The 25300-nt window shown below is 33.7% G+C and overlaps 2 protein-coding genes and 1 pseudogene across 2 annotated transcripts; 2 read left to right on the top strand and 1 right to left on the bottom strand.

The window, feature by feature from the left end:
- Window positions 1-1921: 1921 nt before the first annotated feature.
- Window positions 1922-4138, top strand: LOC107945619 (LOB domain-containing protein 19). The gene is made up of 2 exons (XM_016879688.2): window positions 1922-2328; window positions 3702-4138. Exons 1-2 carry the CDS (start codon window positions 2041-2043, stop codon window positions 4032-4034), a joined length of 621 nt encoding a protein of 206 aa, XP_016735177.2. The 5' UTR covers window positions 1922-2040; the 3' UTR covers window positions 4035-4138.
- Window positions 4139-4327: 189 nt separating this feature from the next.
- Window positions 4328-8290, bottom strand: LOC121211409 (uncharacterized). The gene is made up of 4 exons (XM_041084173.1): window positions 8276-8290; window positions 8042-8149; window positions 7454-7941; window positions 4328-4487 (listed from the first exon to the last, which is right to left on the bottom strand). The coding sequence occupies exons 1-4, from the start codon at window positions 8288-8290 to the stop codon at window positions 4328-4330; spliced, it is 771 nt and encodes a 256-aa protein (XP_040940107.1).
- Window positions 8291-16670: 8380 nt separating this feature from the next.
- On the top strand, window positions 16671-17560 carry LOC107919610 (protein argonaute 4-like; annotated as a pseudogene).
- The last annotated feature ends 7740 nt before the right edge of the window (window positions 17561-25300 follow it).

Here is a 25300-nt window from a genome sequence, read left to right as displayed (position 1 = left end):
CAAGTCTTTATTTAGAGAATCAATTTACTATCTTTAATCTTAGATAAAAATTTTATCACGTGTCAGATGATAAATTTACTGATATGACTCGTGTTACACTTTATATTAAAAAAAATTAAACAGATTACCACTAATCAACATATTATGAAACTGTCATATGCATAATGAATCTATCACCTTACCCTATACGACTTTTTTTTTAATTGATTTTGAAGAAATTAATTTTAAACTAAAAATAAATTTATAAAATATAATAAATTAATATGTCGTGATAATTTTATTACCGAAAATAATCACCTTATCCAAATCAAGCTGTCTCAAAATTTTTATAAAACAATGTTTAAAACATGTAATAGACAAAAACAAAGGTGAAAACAAGACAAGCGGGGTGCAAGGTCAAGAGTTAAAAAAAAAAAAAAAACAGCAGATGATCAGTGATATGATATTTGTCTGAACCCAGAAACCAAAAAAAAAAAAAAAGCTGAAGATGGAGGTGACAAGAGAGGAAAGATGATTGGATAGAGGAGGGAAGATGTTTTTGTTTCGTTGTTTTCCCACGTGGGGCTCACACGTGTCTGCAAACTGCGGCGGGGTGGGTGTTGAACCACCGCACATTGACTCAGACCGCCACTCACTGACTCACCCGCTTCCGCATGTTTGTTTGCTTCACGCAACCACTTCTTCGCCACTTGCCTTGGCTTTCAAGTCCCTTTTTAAAAAAAAAAAATCCAAAACCTTCTCTTTTTATTATAATGTATATAAACTGAAACTACACATTGCAATACAAATGTTCATTTTCATATGATATGATAATAACAATGTGTTGGGTATATATATTATAGGTTAAATTATGATTATGGTCCTTCTAATATGTTTAAATTAGACATTTAATCCTTATAGTTTGACGGTAATATGTATAATTTGATCACTTAATTTATTAAAATAGTTAATACCGTTTCCTATTTTAGTTGAAATGACTTGGATTTTCTTAAAATTATTGATTCCAAGAACTTTTTGTAGAGAGGTCGAGATTAAGAATTTTCTTTTTGAGAGGTTGAATTTAAAAAATTTATGTTAAAAGATCTTAAAATTTAAAATTTTTCAGATAACAACAGTACATTTTCTGATTTGTAGAAAGGAATAAAAATGGATCTTAAATTGAACTATTAATATTTGAAACATGTGAAAAGGCGTTTTTTTTCATATAATCAAGAGTTTAAAAGGGCTTAAATCAAATTATCATCTTTAAGAGGGACCAAATTTGAAAATAAATCATTTAACCAGAGGTCAAGGTCTCTACTTGCTTACTTGCCCTTCACTCGGTAAAATGAAAGTATATGGGCAAAATCATGTCAAATGGAAGTACATGTACATTGCACTCATAAGAAAATAACTTATGTTCAAAATTTAGAACGACATTTTTAAGAAGGGTAATCATGAATTTGGAAAAAATTAGTTTTCATAAATCGTAAAAGAGATATGAAGGCCTTTGTATTAAAAATTAAATTGTATTTTCTTATATTTACACAAAAAATTATTCTTTAATTTAATGTACAAAAATTAATTTGTTTATTTTTAAATAAAAAGCACAAAATACAATCTGACTTTTAGTATAAGAGTCTTCATTGTACTTTTACTAGATACCTTAATCTCTTTTTTAAGGAAAGTAACTAAATTAAATCTTATATTCAAGTATAGTACAAGGACCAAAATCAAATTTGACCTATATCAAACTGGTTAATTAACTGCCATACCAAACATTAAAAATCTCATTTTAAGTTAAAAATGGAAATAGAATATATATTCAATCACAAACGAAGGATACACACACATATATATTAAATAAAATAATAAAGGAACGAAACTACCAGTCTTTATCTTGAACTGACCCACGGCCACCAACAGTGTGTATAGCAAAACTATAGCTTTCAACCATCGTTTCTTTTTTAATCTTAAAACCAGTTAACATACAAAACCCTGTTTTTTCTCTCTCTAAAACACCCATCACCACCCTCCATTGTCTTTTCTCTCTCTAAACAGATGAGGGCAGCCAACAATGGAACCGGGCCATGCGGAGCCTGTAAGTTCCTCAGGCGAAAATGCGTGAAAGGGTGCGTGTTCGCGCCGTATTTCGACTCGGACCAAGGCACGGCTCACTTCGCGGCGGTGCACAAGGTGTTTGGCGCCAGCAATGCTGCCAAGTTGCTGCAGGGAACGCCGGTTCACAAGCGTGTGGACGCCGTGTTCACGCTTTGTTACGAGGCTTTAGCTAGGGTTAGAGACCCTGTTTATGGCTGTGCTGGCCATATATTCACCCTCCAACAACAGGTAAAAATTAAATCCCTCTTATTATTATTATTATGAATTTCTTTTTTCTGTGGGGGGCGGCGGTGAAGAATTTATTCAAGAAGATAAACACAAATCTATTTTTGTTAAGTTTTTGAGGGTTTTTTTTATTGTTTTGCATTTGGTCCTTAGGGTTTATTTCAAAAACGGTTTATTTCCTTTTTTTTTTTTGAGTTTTGGGGCCTGCATGCAATATGCAATTAAACAACAACAACAACACACATTTTTCCTTCTTCTTTACATGCACCAGCAGGGTTACAAGTTTTCTCAATTACAGCAGTGAGCAATAATATCATAATAGAGAAGCTTGTTCTTGTTCATATTTACTAGGGTAATTCAGTTAAGGTAAATTTTGATTTCTATGTTTAATTTGGTAGTTCGAGGGTTTTTTTGTTTCAATATTAAGATTAAATGGCTCTTTAATGAATTTTTGATATGTATTCTAGTAAAATAAGCACAAGTACTTAGTGAAGAAAAAGAAAACACAACTTTAATATCAACTATCATACTGAATATTAAAGTCGGATTAGTTACTTAACTTAAGTAAACTCAAATACTAAATCGGGATAATATAAAATTGAAGATTAAATCTTACTCCCAAATTTGGCATTAAGTAACCAGCTGTTTCATAGCATAGGCCTCGTTTAGTTGTTTCATGCAAATCCTTTTACATAGTCAAAGCTTTCACATTTGTAACCCCTATATATTTATTTGTTGAACACCGAAATTTAATTGGAAATTAGCTAGTTTTATTAGGGACTTTTTTTAAAATAATTGAAATTGCACAAAATTTTGCCCTTCCCCAAGGGAGAGAGAGAGGGATTGCTTGCCGGAGCCAGCAAGCAAAGTTTAGCAACTCGAGAAATATTCTGAGGTGTTTTGGTTGACTTACTTAGTCCTTTTCTCTTAGTAATTTTTTATTTGCTAAGAGAATATAATATGGAGTTAAGCTTGAACAGGAATAAGTTTGAGCTTACATTAGATTTAAAATTTTTAAGTCCGATATTAATTTTCATACTTAAGTTTAGTTAAGTTTGGTCATCTTTAAAATTGAACTCGTTTGTACTTAAACTCTTTTTATCTAATGAGCATAAAAACTATAATTTGGAATATAAAACGTATTAAGATAATGTTTAAATTCGGATCAATTGACAGTTTGAACTGCTCATATTTGACTCGATAATTACCGAATTAAATTGAATTCTTTTTTTTTTTCAAATTAAATAGGCACCCATATCTAATCAGTCTATATAAACAATAATTATATATATGTATGTATATATTTGTATGGATATTTTTCACATAATTCAAAGGTAAACTTAATATTTGATATAAACTTATCTTATGATGTGTAGGTAGTGAATTTACAGGCAGAGTTAGCCTACATTCAGGCCCGACTTTCGACGTTGCAATGTCTCTCTCTAGTGCTGCCGCAGTCGCAGGCTGAATGCCGATCGACGACCACGTTTCATTCCGCGTCGGAATTAGGATCTGACTTGGCATGTTCTTCTGATACATCCATGAACGTCTTTGATCTGCCACAACCGCAACAGACTTCAATCGAACTCGCGGGTTCTCCAAATCCTTTCAATCGGGTAACGGAAGACGAAGACCTTCAAGCTTTAGCCCGGGAATTCGTCTCCCAATGTCACCCCGGTTTACGATTCCGGCCTTCCACTTCTGGCTAATTGAATTTTCCGATTGTTGTTTAAGTTTTGATGTGGTTTGTCACGGTTAACCACTATTGATTTCTGGAATGTGATGAAACTGTTCACATGTTTGGTTTTAGACACCTAAAAACAACTCAACTTTGCAAAGTTCAAATGCAGGAAAAAACTCCCAAGTACAGGACTTGACACCAAAAAGATTATAACCTTTTTTAATCTCCTCATAATCAAAAGCAAAAAACAAGCTGAAAATCGAAGCAAAGGCTGAAGTCCCAAACAACCAAGCCACAAACCAATTAATCCCATCACTTCCATCACAGAAAAGACAGCTCTCCATGTGTCATGCACGGTTGCTGGCAGGGGATGGATGGAGCACCCCACTCACAAGCAAAAGCTGAATCCTGAACAAGATCAAAAGGCCATAATGAAGTAGAAGCAACAACACCTCTTGCAACTCTTAATTGCTTCAGGATACTGATCCGAGAAGAACACCACAAAACTTAAAACAACCCAATTCAATCGAACCACCATCAGAACCAACAATCGAAAAAGGAAGCTTGTCACCCACCAACCAACAATAAAGAAAATCTCAAAGGAAAGGCCGGAAGCAAAAGACAATGAACACCCCACCCCACTCCTCCCCCATGCAATCAATAACAAAACACAAAGCCAATTCCTCATACTCTTAAACCACCAATAAACATTAAGCCTCTAATTCTCAAATTCAATCGATAACAGCGAATATAAATCAGCAGTGGTACCAAGCATTAACATCCCACGTGTTGGAAGCGTAATAATAAAAATAACACAAATACTAATTTTTATTACACACAAATAAAATACAATACAAAGGCTTAGTTTGGATGGGCGGTGTGTTTACCTCCGGTGAGGTTAAAAACAGCGGTGGCGGTGAGATTGGATACTGTAGCGGTGAGATTAGAAACAGCGGTGGAGTGTGTGTTTGGATTCAAACGCAGCTGTAGCGGTGAGGTGAAAATAAAAAATGACTATTAAGGACATCAGATTAGAATTGATATATAATAGAAGTTTTTAAATTATTTTATTTATATAAAATTATTAAAATATGTAAATTTATAAATTCATTTAATAAAATATTAAAATTTATCTTCTAATATTTTATTATAAATATTTTAATGAGGGATCCATATGTAAACATAGTATCTATTTAGATAAGATCGAATGACCCCTTCTCATAATGAGAATGTATATAGCCCTATTCCGGTCTGGTCCGGTATGGAATGAACTTATAATGATGGAATCAATTTAAATTATTTATTAGATAAAATGATAATAATTTTTAATTTTTTATAGTTAAATATTCTTTTATAACAATGATAAATATTATTTTCGCAAATAGTAACATTTTACTTGGATCAAATTTTCAAGTATCTAAACGAATGATTTTTAATATATATATATATATAGTAACATAAGACATAACAAGTTTCATTATTACTAGAAATTAGGTTATGATACAAAATTATTTTTACAAATATTGATTCATTAAACTATTTGCAATGGTTTCCCTTAACATTGCAATTTCAAGGTCACTTTCACTGTTAGAAGAACTCGATTCACCTCTATCAAAATGGCCTGAAGAGATTGGCATGTCGGGTATATTCTCAAATTGTCGAAAATCCTCATCATTTGACCAAGCATGTTTTCGAATATAATTATGCAAAACCGTTGTTGCAATAACTATTAAAACTTGCTTGTCGAATGAATAGCTTGGAATATCTCTTAATATTGGCCATTTTTTTTCCACACTCCAAATGTTCGTTCAATCACAGAGCGTAACGACGAATGGGAATGATTAAAAATTTCTTTTTTTCCAGATGCTCGATGATCACCTCGATGAAAGTCAGGTAAATGATATCGTTCCCCCCTATATGGACCTAGAAAACCTGCCATTTGTGGATATCCGGAATCCACAAGATAATGTTTTCCTACAAAAAAGTAAAACATAATATCAAGTTTAAAAAAATTTAAAAATTTTAATATTGTTTTTTATGTAAAGATTAATTAAAAAAATTAAAGTTCAACCTGGTGGAGGGTGTGGAAACTTTAACTCTTGTTTTCTAAGTGCTTGCAAAAAAATTCTACTGTCATGTGCTGTTCCTTCCCAACCAGGAAATGCAAAAATAAAGCACATGTTGAAGTCACAAACTGCCATAATATTTTGAGTTGGTTCATCTTTCTGTCCGATATAAGATATTTGAGAAGAAGGTGAAATGCATGCTTTTATGTGTGTTCCATCCATGGCCCCTATACAATCCTTTAAAATAAATACAAGTAATGAAATAAAAGTTAGAAATAATTTATATTTTAAAAATATAAAGATTGTGTAAATTTTCCCTTAAAGTGAGGCCAATATCTTGTATCATGTCGAATATGGTTCGGTACTTCCTCGAATTGACCTTCAGTGGGTTTAATCGTGTCTATTCCCATTTGAGCAAATATATGTAACATATCAGTAAAAATTCGACTAACAGTTTCCTCAGATCGTTGAAATCGCTCTGCTGCATTTGAATTTGATTCTTTATTTTCAAGAATATACAATGATAATGCTAACTTCTCCATCGCAGATACATTCCCATGCTTTAAGCCATAATTGGTTTGCAAATTATGCAACAAGCTGTGAAATATATTTTTTGGCATCCTAAAACTATTCATGCAACGATCATCATGCCCATTTAATATTTCGTCCACCCACATTTGACCTGTATAATTTGAATCCATACACGGTTGCTTAGTGAAATAAGTTTCATGGTGTAGCAATACACTGCTTAACACTTATTCTTCCTCTTCATGATAATTGTTGTGCTCAACTTGTGTAACAATTGTGGCTATTCTTCGTTGAGCTTCTTCACTTAATTCAGGGGTATCATAATTCATATAAAAACTATTATACATATTGTTAAATTCATCCATAGCCTGAAAAAGTAATCAAATGAAAATAAATTAATAACTTGTGACATTCTATACAACATAAAAAATTGAATAAAAGCATAGCTAAAAATACCAAACATAAAAAATATCATACATTAGGTTTACCTATAAAAAAGTAGATCATACATTAGTTTTGCATATAAAAAAGTAGATTATACATTAGGTTCACATATAAAAAAGTAGATCATACATTAGTTTTGCATATGAAAAAGTAGATCATACATTAGTTTTACATATAAAAAAGTAGCATAGTTATATTACAATAATAATTCTAAGGAGCTTATGATGGAGGTGATGGATGGTATGGTTGGAAGGGAAAGGAGGATGTTGCTACCAAGGATGAAAATGATGCAATTGGATTTTGTTCAGCATACTCACGTCGAAGCCACCAAACCCTAACATCTGGATCTAAGTTCAAAAACACTTCTCGTTTCACCGGTATTTGGAACATTTTGATGTTAAAATAGTACAGTTCATCTTTTTTTGGAATTTCATCTCCCAAATCACGCAAAGCATCCGTTGCATTTGAAATAGTATATTCAGAGTGAGGAAAAACAATTTCATTCACTGACTTCCTTGTACTAGCCATACTCTCACACAATTTCTCAATATGAGTAGCCAATGAATCTCTTGATGATTTTCTACTTGAACTTGATTTTTTTCCTTTATCGTGTACAACCCCAAGTGTTTCCTTTCTTCGATTAGGAGTTTCACGAGGAGGGTTTGATGGTACCTCATTAGGAAGGATACTTTCATTCTCATTACTATTTTCATCTGAATCACCAAATCCCTGATTAGGTGTATCATCTCCCATAGGAACCCCACTTGGAAGAACGCTAGACGAAGGTGCCCATGCATTTTCTCCAGTGGCTACAATGCCACCAAACATTTGCCACATTAAATAATTCAATCGTGGTTCAATTCGTTTCTTCTTAAATCCTTTAAAATCATGATTTTCCTACATAAAAGTTTAAATGTTATACTCAAATATTTATATTTGTAAATTATTAATTTCACTAAACTTTATGCATTAAAATAACGATAAAGTTAACACTAACCTGTATTTTTTCAGCCCACCATTCTTCGGTAGCATCGATCGTCTTTTTAGATGGACACCATCCAATACCTGTAGATTCCTTAAGCAACTCCCTCCATAACCTCCATTCCTTTTTTAATATATCCCATTTGTTTTTCAATTGAGGTTTTCCATAATTTTTTTTGTGTTTTTGCTTGAAAAAGAGGAACGACATTTTCCCATCCTTTTGAGTTTAGATGAGTTGTTGGTCTATTACCAGCATTGACTTCATTCACGCAAAGCTCACAAAATATCAACGTCAGCTCATCATCCCAAACAGCTTTTGTTGCTAAGGTATACTATCTCCCTCCAAAAATTTTCGTGTCTTTACCACATATTATTATTTTGATTTTAAATGTCAACCGACATAAAACCATAAATATATAATTAGATATAATAATATAGTTTCATAAAAAATTAAGAATAACACATCACAAAAGATGAAAGCCATAAGATGAACAGTAAAGAAAAATTCTCAAAGATCCATGGTAAACAATTATGAGGATATAGAAAGGATAATTGATTATCATATGCTTCATAAAATTAAACAAAGACTAATTGTACTACATAACTTGTTTTGGAAATAAATTTTAGACTTAATATATCATTTGTACCTAAGTTTGACTTTTTTTTAATGTAGCAGTACCAATTTTTTAGTATGTAATTCAAGTTTTAGGGTTAATTTGATAAAAATTAATTGCAAATATTATTAGATTTAAATTTTCATATTTTTTAATAAAATCATAACATTTCATTTCATCTTCAGATATCATATAGTGACAGAACCTGCAATGCCCTTAGAGGTCAGAACTCAATAATTCTAAGAAATTACTAGAGGAGTACATCGTGTGCTTTTTAAAACACTTAACACTGACAGGTAACTCGTGTTTAAATTTTAAGGTTTGTGTGCTTAATTAATTAAAAAGGATATGATTGCAAATTACGAAAATATTGAAGGCAATTTTAATAGGATCGAATTGCATGTGGTTTTATTAATTAAAGTGTTTGCATGGTTATTAAACCATTTAGTTGTAATGGACGGTAGAATAATAATTTAAATGGCATTATGCATGATTTTTTTATATGTTATTTAAGGTTATTTTGGTAAGATAATTATTATTGTAAGTATTATAAAACATAAAAATTAGAAAGCCATGCATGCATTCATTTTAGTGCCGAATTGGATTGGTTTTATAAGTTTGAGTGCTTATGTTGTAAATTAACCTTAGACAAAAGCATTGACGGTAATTTGGAGATTGTTAAGATGAAATTATTAGTGAAGATTGATTTTAAGTACTTAATTGGTAAATAACCCTTTTAATTTGATGAGTGCCGTTTATGTCCATGCTATATGTGCCGGTTTAAAGTCAATTAGAAAGGCTAATATAGTAAATTAGTAATAACTCAAATATTGATAAAACAGAACACAAAAATGTTAGTGCTTGCATGTTCATCTTTTGGGGAGCCGAATGTTGGAGAAGAAAAGCTTTGAAATTTCGGCAATTTGAGATCAAAATTCAAGGTGAATTTCTAGTTAATTTTGTTACATTTTAGTAATTTTGAACTCCTTGCTTAATTCTCTTCAAAACCCACTTGATAATTTTTGTTATAGTGACTAATTGATAATCGGCTATGGTTTAGAAAGCTATGGAATTTGAGTTTTTATGATAGAAATTTAGATATAAATAATAAGAACAAGAGTTTTTGATAAAATGAATTCCATAATTCTCAGCTTATTTGAAATTTTCTCGGGAAACAAACATAAAAGTACTGTAAACTAAACCAAAACACAATAAAGTTAAAAGAAAAAAAAAACTTACTGCCATTTCTTTCTCTCTCAGCAAACTTGAGAAAGAATATCCAGATTTCCCAATAAAAAGAAGCTACTTTGTTATCAAATAATTTTTTAAGAATCCATGCCATTGATAAAGTTTGACATTCCACTCTCTTCTCTTTTTTCTTTTGGTTTTTTTTATCTCTCTGTAATAAAAATCTTTTTTCCTTTTTAGTTTCAGATTTAAAATTTTAATAGTACCTGTTGAATATAATTTAAATTGATAAATTGTTCTAGATGTGGTATATTTGGATTACTGATTGTGAATGTGAATTGAAAGTGCTGGAGTAATGACTTTTACTAGTGTTTCAGCTTATGAAAGTTAGCATGATCAGCTTAGAAAAGCATGAACTATGCATGTGAAATGACTTTTGTTTCGGAGTAATGACTTTCTTTTGCCTGCATTTACATATGCATGAAGCGAATATAGTTGAGTGGGCTCCTCAAGAGTATTTTTGAAGCATGACAATATCAGATGTCTTTAATAATGGTGATACTACTTGATAGATTGACTTTTGTTTTGTTCTACAGAAATGGCTTAAAATTGTTGATATGTTTACATTTTCAGGAGGCTGATGCATAAAACAAAGTTTACTTTAGACTTCACAGGATTTAAGAAAGATGGGGCACAATGGTTGGTTGATAACACAGACATCAAACTTGTAGGTAAGATTTTACATTTTTCCTCGCAGTTACACGATTTTAAACAAGTTTCACTATTTCAAATACATACCTTGCCTGCTTCTACACTAACAAATGAAGTAGGCACCTCAAAGCCTCCAACCTGCAAGACACAAATCATAAGAACAGAATATTGAATGTTGAACTAAGCTCACTTTTTTTTCTCACATTTCATAACAAACAAACAAAGAATTTATATAATTGTAAGGTTCATTTTCATCTCACTTTTCATAGCAAACAAACAAAGAATTTATCCCAATGCACTTCTAAAAACTCAATCCCATCAACACAACAAGGACTTTTTTTTTTCAATTCCCATATATTTTTTCACTTAACCAAATTCAACTAAGTTTAGTTTTGGTGTTTAGGACTTCAAATTTGAGTGCCAAAGAAAATCAAAATAGGCTCATATGAAGAAAACAAAAATGGGAAAAGTTCATCTTGCTTTTCCTCATATTTATTAACAAACAAACAAAGAATTATTTGTATGTACTTCCAAGAACTCAACCCCATCAAGGCCAAAGTCTATTTTCTTTTCAATTCTCCAAATTCAACTAAGTTCATTTTTTGCTGTTTAGGGTTTTAAATTTGAGTGTAATAATAACTGTAATAGCCCATTTTTGCCCGGCCCATTTCAGTATCTAAAATAATAAACTCCCAAAAAATAAAAATAAAACAAAGTCCAAGTCCAATACAAAATTACAAACATATAATTTGGCCCAATTGGAATGGCCCATTACATGAAAAGATTTAAGGTCCATCTATGAGCTTTACTCATATGGAAATATAATCTTTAAGGATATGCAATCTTAGATATGATATGCAATCTTAGATGTGATATGCAATCTTAGATATGATACAATCTTAGATATGATATGATATGATATGCAATCTTGAAGATATGATTTTGTAATCTTGGAGATTTAATTTGTAGATATCCTTTAATCTTAACCGTTGATGTAATTGATCTGTACCATTGGATTTGGGGAGGCTCAACTATAAATAGAGGCCTCTCCCTTCATTGTAAACACACTTGAGTTTTGGGAAGCAATAAGAATTCTTTAGAGCATTCACTCAAATTTCTCTCCCTCTTGCGTTCTTATTTTCTATGGTTTGTTCTTATTTATTCTTTGTTCATTTTCGTTTTCAACCTTTTTTTTATTTAATCCCTGTCTCCTTGATTTTTTAATTCTATTTTATATTTTATTTTTTAATAATTTTAGTATTATATCAAATTATTTTTTTATTAAATTCTATATTATTCATTGTTTTAAAAAATATATTTCATTTAATTGAAAAAGTTTTTTTCTTAAATAAGGCAATGTTTGGTGTTTAGAAATTCAGAAAATAGTGCCCTAACATGCTGGGTTGCGATTTTTTCGTTTGACTAAATAACCAAATATCCTTTTTAATAAATTTTCAAAATCATGAGAAAATTTTAGTTATGAGGACTTAAAACATCGTATCCTAACATGCTGGATGTGATGTTTGTATACTTTCGGAACAAAAGAATCTCAAGTTTCAACTTTAAATTGTTCAAGTCTTAAAATCTTTTCAAATTTTTGACATTAGGACAATAAATAATCAATTCGGTACCAATTTTGGGTGTTACGAGGGTGCTAATCCTTTCTTGTGCGTAACCGACTCCCGAACCTGTTTTCTTGAATTTCGTAGACCAAATTGTTTTATAAAGGTGATCCAATCACACCTAAAAAGGTTGGTGGCGACTCCCATTTTCATTTTTCAAAAAGTCGATCCCCGTTTTTCAAACATCCCTTTAAAAAATAGTTTCGACAGCTTGGCGACTCCACTGGGGACCTATAAGAGAGTCAAGCCAAAATTTGATTATTTTCTGTCTTAATGTCGAAAATTTGGAAAATTTTTAAAATACGTCATTTTTTACATGTGTTTGTTGTATATGTTTGTTATTGTTTACGCACAAATTGCATTTGCATGACCGTTGTGGTCACACCCTTAAGTGGGAGTGAGAAGCTATGCTTTCGTGAGGTTTTCACCTCCGCATGGGCTAGTGGATTGCTTCCGGGATACATCCGTACCTATGTCTTCGTGAGATTTTCATCTCCGCATGGCCATAGGGAAATGTGTCCCCCTGAATCGATTTGGTCCATATGAGCCTATAATTGGTGAGGATCGATGAATCTGTTGGTTCAGGTACCCTTGCTTTAGAACCGAACTACATATAGTGAACCTTAAGTGCTTGCCCCAGGTAGTATGATGATGACCTTTAGTACCTACCTTTATAAGTTCTTATTTATTATATTTTTTTATATATGTGACACTGACTTGTTTTTCTTATTTTTCTATCATTGCATGTTATTTATCATTAAAAGGTGTCGATTCAAGGTTCGATTTCTGAGTTAGAAATTTTTGTAATGGGGAACGAATATCTTAATAAAGTGGAGGACAACTCTTTCGTTTGTGCTTGGTCAGAAAAAACCCAGATAGAAAAAGGAAATAGTGTCACCGAAGGATACACATCAGAATTATGGGATTACACTCTCATTAGTGTGATGCAAAATAACCTCCAAGAGTTAAAGGAAATATTGGATTAATGGAGTAACGAAGCCAAGCAGTTGTTCTACAACAGTTATAGGGAATTGCAGTATTTGTTTGACATGAAGATAGATGGACAATTCAAGGTGAGCGTGGGGAGTATTGAGGGACACTTCTACCATTACAGATGAAGATAGTCACCTCATGGATGGTAAGGGTATAAGACATACAAAATTGAATTGGATGGAAAGAATTTTGCTTATGATGGTAGAAAGGCTCACTTACTATAGGACCGCTACCAAACAACAAGCTGGAATTTACTGTGGTACTTTAGGATGATTGTACCTATCAGAAATAATGGAAATACAAGACCTAATGGCCGGGACAGCCCAAATGAGCATGAGATTAAAGAAGATCGTATTGTTTAAAAACTTTTAAAGTGGAGATTAGTTATGCTGCGAAGAAACCCATGCGAGCAATTCAAAATGTTCTGTGGGGGCAGAAATTTGAAGACTCTCAAGAAGCACTGAGGATGTTTGATATCATTTTAAGGCAGTATGCTGCAGAGCTGGAATGCCTACTTGTTCGCCAATCTTTCTTTCAAGGTAATCAGAGCAACTTCACAGACATTGGAGGATGTGTCTTTGGCTGTAGAGCTTATTTCATAGGTGAAGTCGTAATTCAAATTCAAAAGAGAGCTGATCATTTACAGATACTGGTAGAAAGGGCAAGCATGTTGAGCACCAATATGAGCTACAGTCAAATTGTGGTCGAAAGTTAGCTTTGTTATTAGATAGGGTTAAGACTTTGGGCCTACGGGCGAAAGCGTATTTGTAATTCGTTTTATGAAAAGATTTTTGTACCTTAAATAACGTTTTCTAAAATGAAACTGAATCAGAATCGATATCTTTTTGCATTCATGCATTTGCATCTCATAGCATCTCATCGCATCATATGCATTCAAAGTTATAGAAAGACCCTAATTAGTTAAAATTACTACGAAGTTAGGGAAAATCTGGAAGCAACACATCCCTACGGTACACGCGCTAAGTCGAAAAATATGGACCAAAGATTTGAACAGTTACAAAAGGACATGCAAGACCAATTGCAAGAGCAATTGGCAAAGATGCAAGACGACATGAGGGAGGAAATGTTGGAGGCACAAAGGAACATGATGGCTGAGATGGCCCAACTTCTGAGGGCCACTGATAAGGGAAAGGCTCCCATGACAATTACTGGCGAGGAGGGTGAAGATTATCCTCCAGGTTTCACCCCACCCCACGTGCCTACACAAACCGATGCACTTCTTAGGAGGCCATCTGTCACTATAAGGCCCCAACAAGGGTCAGTTGATACTGGGATCCCCATGAATTTCTTAACTGGTTCAGGATTCAATTTGGGTGACAATCCTGCAAATCCTGTCATTCCTGACTTAGACACGGCTAAAAAAGAGGATCTAAGAACTGAGGCTGCAAGACAGTTGGAAGATCGCTGCAAATGGTTGGAGGAAAAGTTCAAGGCTTTAGAGAGTGCTGAAGGGCATCAGGGAGTTGATGCCAAAGATCTAAGCTTGGTCCCAGATCAAAAATTCAAGATGCCGGAGTTTGAGAAGTACAACGGAACTACTTGCCTAGAGGGCCCACATTACGATGTTTTGTAGAAGGATGACGAGTTACGTGAATAATGATCAACTGTTGATCCATTATTTCCAAGACAGCCTAATTGGAGCAGCAGCCAGGTGGTACAATCAGTTGAGCCAGGCTAGAAAAAATTCATGGAGGGATCTTGCGCAAGCTTTCATACAGCAGTACAATCATGTGACTGACATGACTCCGGATAGGATCACGTTACAAAACATGGAGAAGAAGCCTAATGAGAGCTTTAGGTAGTATACACAGATATGGAGAGAGATTGCTATGCAGGTTCAACCACCATTCTTGGAGAAGGAAACCACTATGCTCTTTATCAACACCTTAAAGGCTTCATTCATTACCCATATGATTGGAAATACTACGAAAAGTTTCGTTGACATAGTTATGGCAGGGGAAATGATTGAAAACACCATAAGGGGCGGTAAGATAGAAGGGGAAACTGCTAAGAGATCAACCCCAAGGAGAAATGAGGTGAACAATGCAAGTAATTATAACTCAAAATCAGCTACGGTTAGTCAACCAAGAGCAGTAACTGTAGGACAGCGGGGTTTGCAAATGAATAAATTTGGTACGAGACAGAATTCTGAAAAGATCCAGTTCACACCCATTCCAGTGACGTACAATGAACTTTATCAGAATTTATTTGATGCATACTGGTAGCTCCCTTCTACTTAGAACCAATGCAACCTCTATATCCCAAATGGTATGATGCAAATGTTCAATGTGAGTACCATGCAGGGATAACAGGACATTCCATAGAAAATTGTACTACCTTCAAGAAATTGGTTGAAAAATTCACCAAAATAGGTGTTATAAAGTTTGATGATAAGCCTGGTACAGAGAACCCATTGCCAAACCATAGCGATCAGGGGGTAAATGTGATTGAGGAAGATGAGGCTGAACTAGGAAATCTTGAGGGTATTCATCCCTACAAATTGGAAAGCTCTTTAAACTATTGGAAGGCAGAGGAACTTCTTGTAATATTCAAAACATTCTTGTTGCTCTAAAGCCTAGGAGAAATAAGATTTCTTTTGTGAAATGGGCTCATGTTCAGACATTTTTATTTTAATAAAACATACTTTTATTATTCATCCGAGTAAATATTCTTTCATTTTGATTCTTTTGACCTTTAATATTCTTTATAAATTTTCATTCATTTCATGTAAATAGTCATTCTTGAATTCATTTATTCCTTGTATATTCTTTTGTGTGCCTATCATAGATCCCTAGATATCAATGACACGGGCAACGATACTACAGATTCAGAGTTCCTTTTGAGTGTAATATGTGTTTAGAGGAATCTCAGTACTTTGAAGGTGACAGAAATTGTGACTTGTTTTTGAATTTGTTGAAAATGGTTTTTACCCCATGAAGTGGTCGTAAGAAATATAGCCTTAGAGGAAGGAAGGATTGTGAAATTGGAATAAGCTGAGGAGACAAAACAAGACCTTGTTGAGACTATTATGGGAATTTAAAAATGTGGTCCAAAGATGCATGCAGGAGGATTTGCAATTGCCAGGATAAACATGAGGTTTTGGGGCACTGTTGGTCCACCATAGAAAGGGATCGCATCAGTTGTACAATGAATGCCAAATTTAAAGGAGTCAAGACTTATGGGGCATGTATGTTATGGGCCTGAACTCGTCAAAAGTTTCAAGCTAACAATAACTCATCTTTGTGGACGTCAACTACTCCATTAAGAGGGGGAGATAGCTTCATATGCCAATATTACAAAGTCAAAAGTCATCCATTTCAAAAAAAAAGATTATATATAACTGCACAATGCCAAAAGTTTGCAGTCTTTTCAAAGATAATGCGTCATACCACAGTACAACAAAGGTTGCCAAAAGAAAAGAAAAGAAAAAAAAACAAATTACAGAAGATGACCGAGACTGGTAAAAATTGGCATAAGAAACTACCGCCTACTCTCTATGCTTACGCTGGGGCAAACACCTTCAATTCCAGTTGTTTCAAAGGTTCCAACCATCATCCTTGGAATGGGTGCATTGTTTGGCTTTCCTGAGCAGTCTGATGTGCTGTCAATAGTTGTGATGGTTAGCTCCAGGTGGTGGCCATTGATTTCTAGCTATGTGGCATCAGGCCGTACACAGTCTCTGAAGCTTAAAAGGATAGATTCTTTCTTCAAAACCAGTTTCTGACAAAGTGGATGACGGTATCATGAAGGAAGCTCTCTTAGACTTCTATACAAGTTCAAGGAAGAGGAAACCTGATCAAATCATTATTTTCAGGGATAGGGTTAGCGAGTCTCAATTCAATCAAGTTTTGATCAAGTTATTGAGGCTTGCAAGTTCCTTGACGAGAAGTGGAACCCTAAAGATTGTGGTTATTATTGTACGAAAAACCATCATACCAAGTCTTTTCAGCATTGATCTCCTGACAATGTGCTACATTGTACTGTCATTGACAACAAAGTATGCCATCTAAAGAACAATGATTTTTACCTTGGTACCCATGCTGGAATTATTGGAATCAAGAGGCAGACCCACTATCATGTTCTCTTAGACCAGAATGGGTTTTCAGATGATGATCTGCAAAAGTTTGTTCATTCTCTATCCTATATGTATCAAAGGAGCACCACAGCCATATTTTTTGTGGCTCCTATTTGCTACGCTCATTTGGCAGCTTCACAGTTGGGGGCAATTTATGAAGATTAGGGATGCTTCAGAAACATCATCGAGTTATAGTGGAATGTATGCTCCGGGAGTAATCTCTGTACCTCAGCTTTCCAGGTTGAAGGATAAAGTCAGCAACTTCATTCTTGTTGCTGAGAATCATTGAACAATCTTTTTGTAGGGTTTGACAAACAACAGCCAAGACTGCTGCTGGGGCAATCCCTTTCTCATGGGTTTATGAATCAAGATTTTTTCCTCCAAGCTTTGATGAAGTCAAGAATTGAATACCTCTAATAAACTTAACTTGAAAGTATTCATCCTAAGCAAATGTACCAAGAATGAATGACACAGACTTATGACAAAGAAGGTTCATCCAAAAGAATTTCATAAAAGAAACCTTATGCTGAAGAAGATCCTTCCCATGCAAAAGGATGCCGAATTGGGAAAGGCCATATGTTGCGAAGGGGGCTTTCTCTAGAGGTGCACTGATTTTGACAAGAAATGGATAGGAAGAATTTATCTGATCTAGTGAATTTAGACTCGGTCAAGGAGTACTTTGTCTGAAGGAGAAGGGAAAAGGTGAAAACCCACAAAGGGCACTTTGGGACTTCTATTTCAAAAGTAAAAAAAAAAAGAGAAAAAAAGAAAAAAGAAAAATGGAGAGGCCAATGTGAAAACCCGCAAAGGGTGTCTTGAGACCAAAGGGGTTTTGAGTTGAAAATCCGAAAAGGCAGCTCAAATTTGGAAAGTCATGCAGTGACCTTGCTATACCGGATTCGACGAGAAGTGAGTATGTTACATATCGAGGCATCAACGAATTACTTTGGATCTTTTAAACACATGTTGAACTCAAGAAAGTCTTCATGGAGCTAGTGTATAGACGCTCAAGCGGCGATATCTGGGGCATCTGATTTCTGTCCTATTTACTATCTTTGGATTCTTTTTCTTCGCAAAGATATGTTCTCAGGTTAATCTTTTTGCATTCCTTCGAATAATTTTTCCAAATCTAATTATCCTCAGGATTAATTTATTTGTCTCCCATTATTCATAAAGCATGTTACATTGAAATAATGATAGATGAACTAAAATATCTTCACAAACGAAGTTTTGCATATTACTCTCGAAATTTCTAGATAATACAAGAAACTTAAATAAGACAATTGTTTAAGGAATTCTCATATGTATGGGTTGGAGATACTCGAGAGATTTTCTTCTTCAGTCCAAAAGGTGGTTGGACGTTTTAAGCAATATTGATCTTAAGAAAGGATCATTTCATAAACATCTTTAGTGGGTCGTAACATTTGGGGAATGGTACGGTAGACTAAATTGATGGAGAAGATTCGAGGCATACGAGCAGAGTATGATTGATATGTCGAGAAGAATGAGGTGGAAAGGTCGATAGATGAATGAGTGATGACGTCCGAAATAGGAGTTATTTTCATAAACATTTTGCATCATAATATGTCTAATTAGGGGCATTTGACTCATGTCTATCATGGCATCTTAATTATTTGGCATAAGCATAAATTCCAGGAAATCAATTCTACAGGTGAATTCCCCAGTGGACAATGTAGCAAGATTGATTGAAAATTACAAAATTCAGCGCCTTAATCCCCTAAGCAGTAGGGTAACAGGTTAAATTTGCAGATCTTATCTCCCTAAGCAGTAGTGGAGCAGATCGAAGACTCGCCTTAATCCCCTAAGCAGTAGGGTAACAGGTTCGCAGATCTTATCTCCCTAAGCAGTAGCGGAGCAGATCGATGACGACTTGCTTTAATCCCCTAAGTAGTAGGGTAACAGGTTAAATTTGCAGATCTTATCTCCCTAAGCAGTAGTGGAGCAGATCGAAGACCCGCCTTAATCCTCTAAGCAGTAGGATAACAGGTTAAATTTGCAGATCTTATCCCTAAGCAGTAGCGGAGTAGATCGAAGACGATGCACCTTAACCCTTAAGCAGTAGGGTAATAGACCAAAGCATAGTAGATCTGGCCTTCACGTGTTTACACTGAAGCAGATCCAAGATAACAAGATTTGGCTTCTCTATTTTTGACGGAGAGCAAATCGAAGACATAGCAGATCTGACTTTCGAATGTTCTCACATCAAAGCAGATCCAAGATAACAGATCTGGCATCTCCATTTCAGCGGAGAGCAGATACATATCAGATCTAACCTTCAGATGATTTTACTGAAGCAGATCCAAGATGATTTGGCATCATTGTGTTCACAAGGAGCAAATCGAAGACATAGCCGATTTGATTTTCAGATTTCCTTACACCAAAGTAGATCCAAGATAACAGATCTGGCATCTCCATTTTGACAGAGAGCAGATACATAGCAGATCTAACCTTCAGATGATTTTACTGAAACAGATCCAAGATGATTTGGCATCCTTATGTTCACAAGGAGCAAATCAAAGACATAACAGATTTGACTTTCGGATGTTCTCACACAAAAGCAGATCCAAGATAACAGATCTGGAATCTCCATTTCGACGGAGAGCAGATACATAGCAGATCTAATCTTCAGATGATTTTACTGAAGCAGATCCAAGATGATTTGGCATCTTTGTGTTCACAAGGAGCAAACCGAAGACATAGCAGATTTGGCTTTCACGTGTTTATGCTGAAGTAGATCTAAGATGATTTGGCATATCTGTATTGTCAGAAAACAAATTGAAGAAGCAGATTTGGCGTCTCTGTGTTCGACGGAGAGCAGATCGAAGATATCAACATGACAGTCCTGAGTTTACAAGGAGCAGATTAAAGACCATGAAGTCTGAAGCTGATGAGACCGGGCAAAATGGGTCCTTTTATAGTTTTTACTCTATTCTCGTTACACGACAATGAGCAAAGAGGGGCAGCTGTAATAGCCCATTTTTGCTCGGCCCATTTCAGTATTTGAAATAATAAACTCCCATAAAATAAAAATAAAACAAAGTCCAAGTCCAGTACAAAATTACAAATGTCGTAACCATTTTTTTTGTAAAACGGGAATTGACTTAGATTTTTGAAAATGAGAAACGAATAGAGGAGTCGCCACCAATCTTTTTGATGAGGTGTGATCGGATCACCTTAAATTAATTATTTTAGTAAAAATGAAGATTTACTAAAATGATAATTTTTGGTCTACGGAAATCAAAAAATGAGTTCGGGAGTCGGTTACGCACGAGGAAGGATTAGCACCCTCGATACGCCCAAAATTGGTACCTAGTTAATTAATTAGTGTCTTAATTGTCGAAAATTGAGAACTTGAAAGACCTTGAAATACAATCCCTCTTTTGTAAAATAAACATTAAAATGTTACAGACATTCTCGTCTCGAGGCAACGATACGTCATATCCAGTGAGTTAGGATACGACATCTCGAACTTTTGAGAATGAGCTTGCCTTGTATTTAAAATCGATGTATTTTACCTTCTTTTAAAAGGGTATTCGGTTAGTTAGGGCGAACGAGGAAAATCGAAACCCAGTAAGTTAGGGCACGTTTCCTCGAACTTCCGAACACCGAACATTGCCTTTATTTGCAAAAGATCTTATTTCGAGGTATCAAAGTGTCATACCCGGTAAGTTAGGGCACCACACCTCGAAGCTCCGAAAATAAGCATTTTTAGACTCGTATAGTGATTTAAAAGAATATACCGTTTATTTAGGTTGAATGAGACAAATCGAGACCCAGTAAGTTAGGGCACGATTGTCTCGAATTACTAAATACGAAATATTTACTTTTATGAGAAAATTATTAATGTTTTGAGTAAAATTGTGATTTATAGTAAACATAAAAGCAAATGAATAATAACATAATGACGGGTGCGATAGTGTCAAAAGCAATAATATGAACAGTTGTAAAAGATGATATAATGACGAGGCTAAACAAATGTAAATAAACATGTGAGGAAAATGAAGTAATTGAATACGCAAGCAAATAAATAGATAAATGTGAAAAAATGGCAAAATAAAATAACAATGATAACGATAGTAGTATATACATATATGTATTAAGGTACATACATAATAATAGAAGTAATAAGAAATATATGAGAAAAGCATATATATACATAATAATAATACAATATTTAAAAATGCATATGCATAGCGTATATATAAAAAATGTATACGTAATATAATAAAAATATATAGTATATATACATGTTAGTAATAATAATGATGAAAGTAATAATGCAATAGTGACGACAATGAAAGATATAATAACGATAGTAACAATACAAAGATAATGATAATACTAAAAACATTACATAAACATATATTGAAAATAGATATACACATAACTAATAATACGAGCGATATATGCATACCATATATAAAGGCATATACGATACATATATATTAGAAATGGTAATAATGTAAAAAACAATTATTAATAACATTATACAAATAAATATATAAATAAATACCTAATAATATTAAAGGCATATATGTAATATATACATATTAAATGATAATAATGTTAGAAAACAATTATTAAAGGTATTACCTAAAAATACATACGTATGTTAAAAATAAATATATGGTGATATTAACAGTATGTGCAGAATATATATTTGGATATTATACGTAATATATAAAAGAATATATATATAGCATTAAAAGGAGAAATATACATAATATATATGTACAGATGTATAAAAATATAGACATAGTATAATATTAACACATATATACATAACATGGAGCATAACACATATATATTAAAAGAATACCTAGGTGACATACAAATATATTAATAAGAATTATAGTATTAAAACTATTAATAATACTTTTATAACATATATTTATAAGTATTAAATAAAAACGATAATAGTGAGCCATTAATAGAGATACAACCATAATAAAATACAATAAATAATATTACAATTAAATTAGCATAATGAGGGAAAATAAAAGAAAGGACGAAATCGAATTAAAAAATGGAATCTTGAGGCGAATTTAAAATAAATGAAGGAAAAGGGGATTAATTTGGACACACGAGCAAACAGGAGGGACCAAAGGGGAAAATATCCCCTCCCCCAAAACACAACGTTTTATACAGGACTAAAATGAAATAGAAGTAAAGTTATAGGGGTAAAATTAAAGAAAAAGGAAATAGCGCGAGACCCTATTGAATTAAGCCTCAAAAGCGGAAGGACTGAGGGCGCAAATAATCCCTCAGTCCAAAAACACGTGGACCCTGGGCATAGGCAGGTCGGGTGCTCAAATCAAGGCCCAAAACGACGTCGTATGGTCCCTTTATAAATACCAAAATCTTAGCAAAAAAATCATTCTTCCAGCCTCTTTTAAAAAAAAAAATCTCTTCTCTCCTTCTGGGCTAAACCTAGAAACCGGCCAAGGAGGCCACCGACGGCCGACCGTCACGGCACTGTGGCTCCGCCGCGCTGGCCACCGTACACGGTGGCCGAAAATCGCCTTTGGGGTAATTTTTCTCCTCTTTTTTTTATTTTTTTCTGTTTTTTATTTATATGTATAAATGAGGGAATGGGTTTAAAAACAAAACGAAAATGAAGTTAAATCACCTTAGATTCGCTACTCTCGTTCTCCAATCTGTGATATTGGGTTCTTTTCCTGCTTTTGATATTGCTAGAGTTTATATTCTTTGCTTGTATGTTTGAAATCTAATATTGTTTTTATTTCACAAGTGCCGATGCTTACAATGGTTTTTGGATTTGGCTTTTAAATAGCCATTACATTTTCCTTTTCTTTTTAATATCTGTCTTTCCTTTATTAATTTTTGCAGGTGTTTGTAGCGTGGATTCGATCTGTCGGTAGGAGTAGAGGCGGTGGTGGATGGGACAGGGGCAAGTGGATGAACGGCTAGGGTTTTAGGTTTTCCTTTATTTTTCTTTAATGTATTGGGCTAGGGTTTCCTTTGAAATTGGGTTTTGGGTAGGTTATTTGGGTTTTAGGCTTAGTGGGTTCAGGGGTTTTGGGCCCAAAATTGGGCTTGTACAACAAACATATAATTTGGCCTAATCGTAATGGCCCATTACATGAAAAGATTTAAGGTCAATCTATGAGCTTGACTCATATGGAAATATAATCTTTAAGGATATGCAATCTTAGATATGATATGCAATCTTAGATGTGATATGCAATCTTAGATGTGATATACAATCTTAGATATGATATGATATGCAATCTTGAAGATATGATTTTGTAATCTTAGAGATTTAATTTGTAGATATCCTTTAATCTTAACCGTTGATGTAATTGATCTGTACCGTTGGATTTGGGGAGGCTCAACTATAAATAGAGGCCTCTTCCTTCATTGTAAACACACTTGAGTTTTGGGGAGCAATAAGAATTCTTTAGAGCATTCACTCAAATTTCTCTCCCTCTTGCGTTCTTATTTTCTACGGTTTGTTCTTATTTATTCTTTGTTCATTTTCGTTTTCAACCTTTTTTTTATTTAATCCCTATCTCCTTGATTTTTTAATTCTCTTTTATATTTTATTTTTTAATACTTTTAGTGTTATATCAAATTATTTTTTTATTAAATTCTATATTATTCATTGTTTTAAAAAATATATTTCATTTAATTGAAAAAGTTTTTTCTTAAATAAGGCAATGTTTGGTGTTTAGAAATTCGGAAAATAGTGCCCTAACATGCTGGGTTGCGATTTTTTTCGTTTGACTAAATAACCAAATATCCTTTTTAATAAATTTTCAAAATCATGAGATAATTTTAGTTACGAGGATTTAAAACATCGTCTCCTAACATGCTGGATGTGATGTTTGTATACTTTCGGAACAAAGGAATCTCAAGTTTCAACTTTAAATTGTTCAAGTCTTAAAATCTTTTCAAATTTTCGACATTAGGACAATAAATAATCAATTCGGTACCAATTTTGGGCGTTACGAGGGTGTTAATCCTTCCTTGTGCGTAACCGACTCCCGAACCTATTTTCTTGAATTTCGTAGACCAAAATGTTTTATAAAGGTGATCCAATCACACCTAAAAAGGTTGGTGGCGACTCCCATTTTCATTTTTCAAAAAGTCGATCCCCGTTTTTCAAACATCCCTTTAAAAAATGGTTTCGACAATAACAAAACAGAAATGGTAAAAGTTCTTTTTTTAACCTCACATTTCTCAGTAAACAGACAAAGAATTAACCAAATGCACTTCTAAAACATTAGATCATTAATCTACTGCTTTAACATCAATAGTCAAAAGGACTAACAACTGCGACAAAGAAGAGTAGAAGAAGCCAGAACTAGAGATAATAAGAAATTAATGAAAATACCTCAGCCACAACCAAGAACAAAGCAAAAAAGAGGGGAGAAATCAGTGTTAAAACATTGCTAAACCAAGAACAAAGCAAAAGAAAATGGTTGTTTCGTTCTAAAAAATAATAGTAATAATAACAACAACTGTGACAAAGAAGTGTAGAAGAAGCCAGAACTAGAGATAACAAGAAATTAATGAAAATACCTTCAAAAAGCAGCCACAACCAAGAACAAAGCAAAAAAGAGGGGAGAAATTAGTGTTTTACTTCTCAAATATGAAAAAGAAAATGGCTGTTTCGTTCCCAAATCTGAAAACAATTGTGGTTGGGGAAGAAATTAATTTAAGTTTCAAGGCTAAAATGGTAAAATAATAAATAAAAGTATGGGTATGTTTGTCTCAAAAAAATACCTATAATTGTACTGGCCTTCACTGCAGCTGAATCCTCCAGCCTGTTTTCAGCATATCAGTGTGGCTAAAATAAGTTTTCACTACACTGTGCTGTTGAACCAAACAGCATACCAATAAGTTTACTATCCCTCACTGCACCACACTGGCCTTCACTGGTAAACCAAAGGAGGCTAAACTCTCTTTTATTTTTTCTCTCTATACTAGCTGCTGCTAGATTTTCCTTTCTATACTCACAACACCTTTTTTTGCTCTCAAACTCTAGTTAATTTTTTTAGCACTCA

Source organism: Gossypium hirsutum, chromosome A12, assembly GCF_007990345.1.
Source record: "Gossypium hirsutum isolate 1008001.06 chromosome A12, Gossypium_hirsutum_v2.1, whole genome shotgun sequence".
NCBI lineage: Eukaryota > Viridiplantae > Streptophyta > Magnoliopsida > Malvales > Malvaceae > Gossypium > Gossypium hirsutum.
This window is presented reverse-complemented; position numbering and strand designations above follow the sequence as displayed.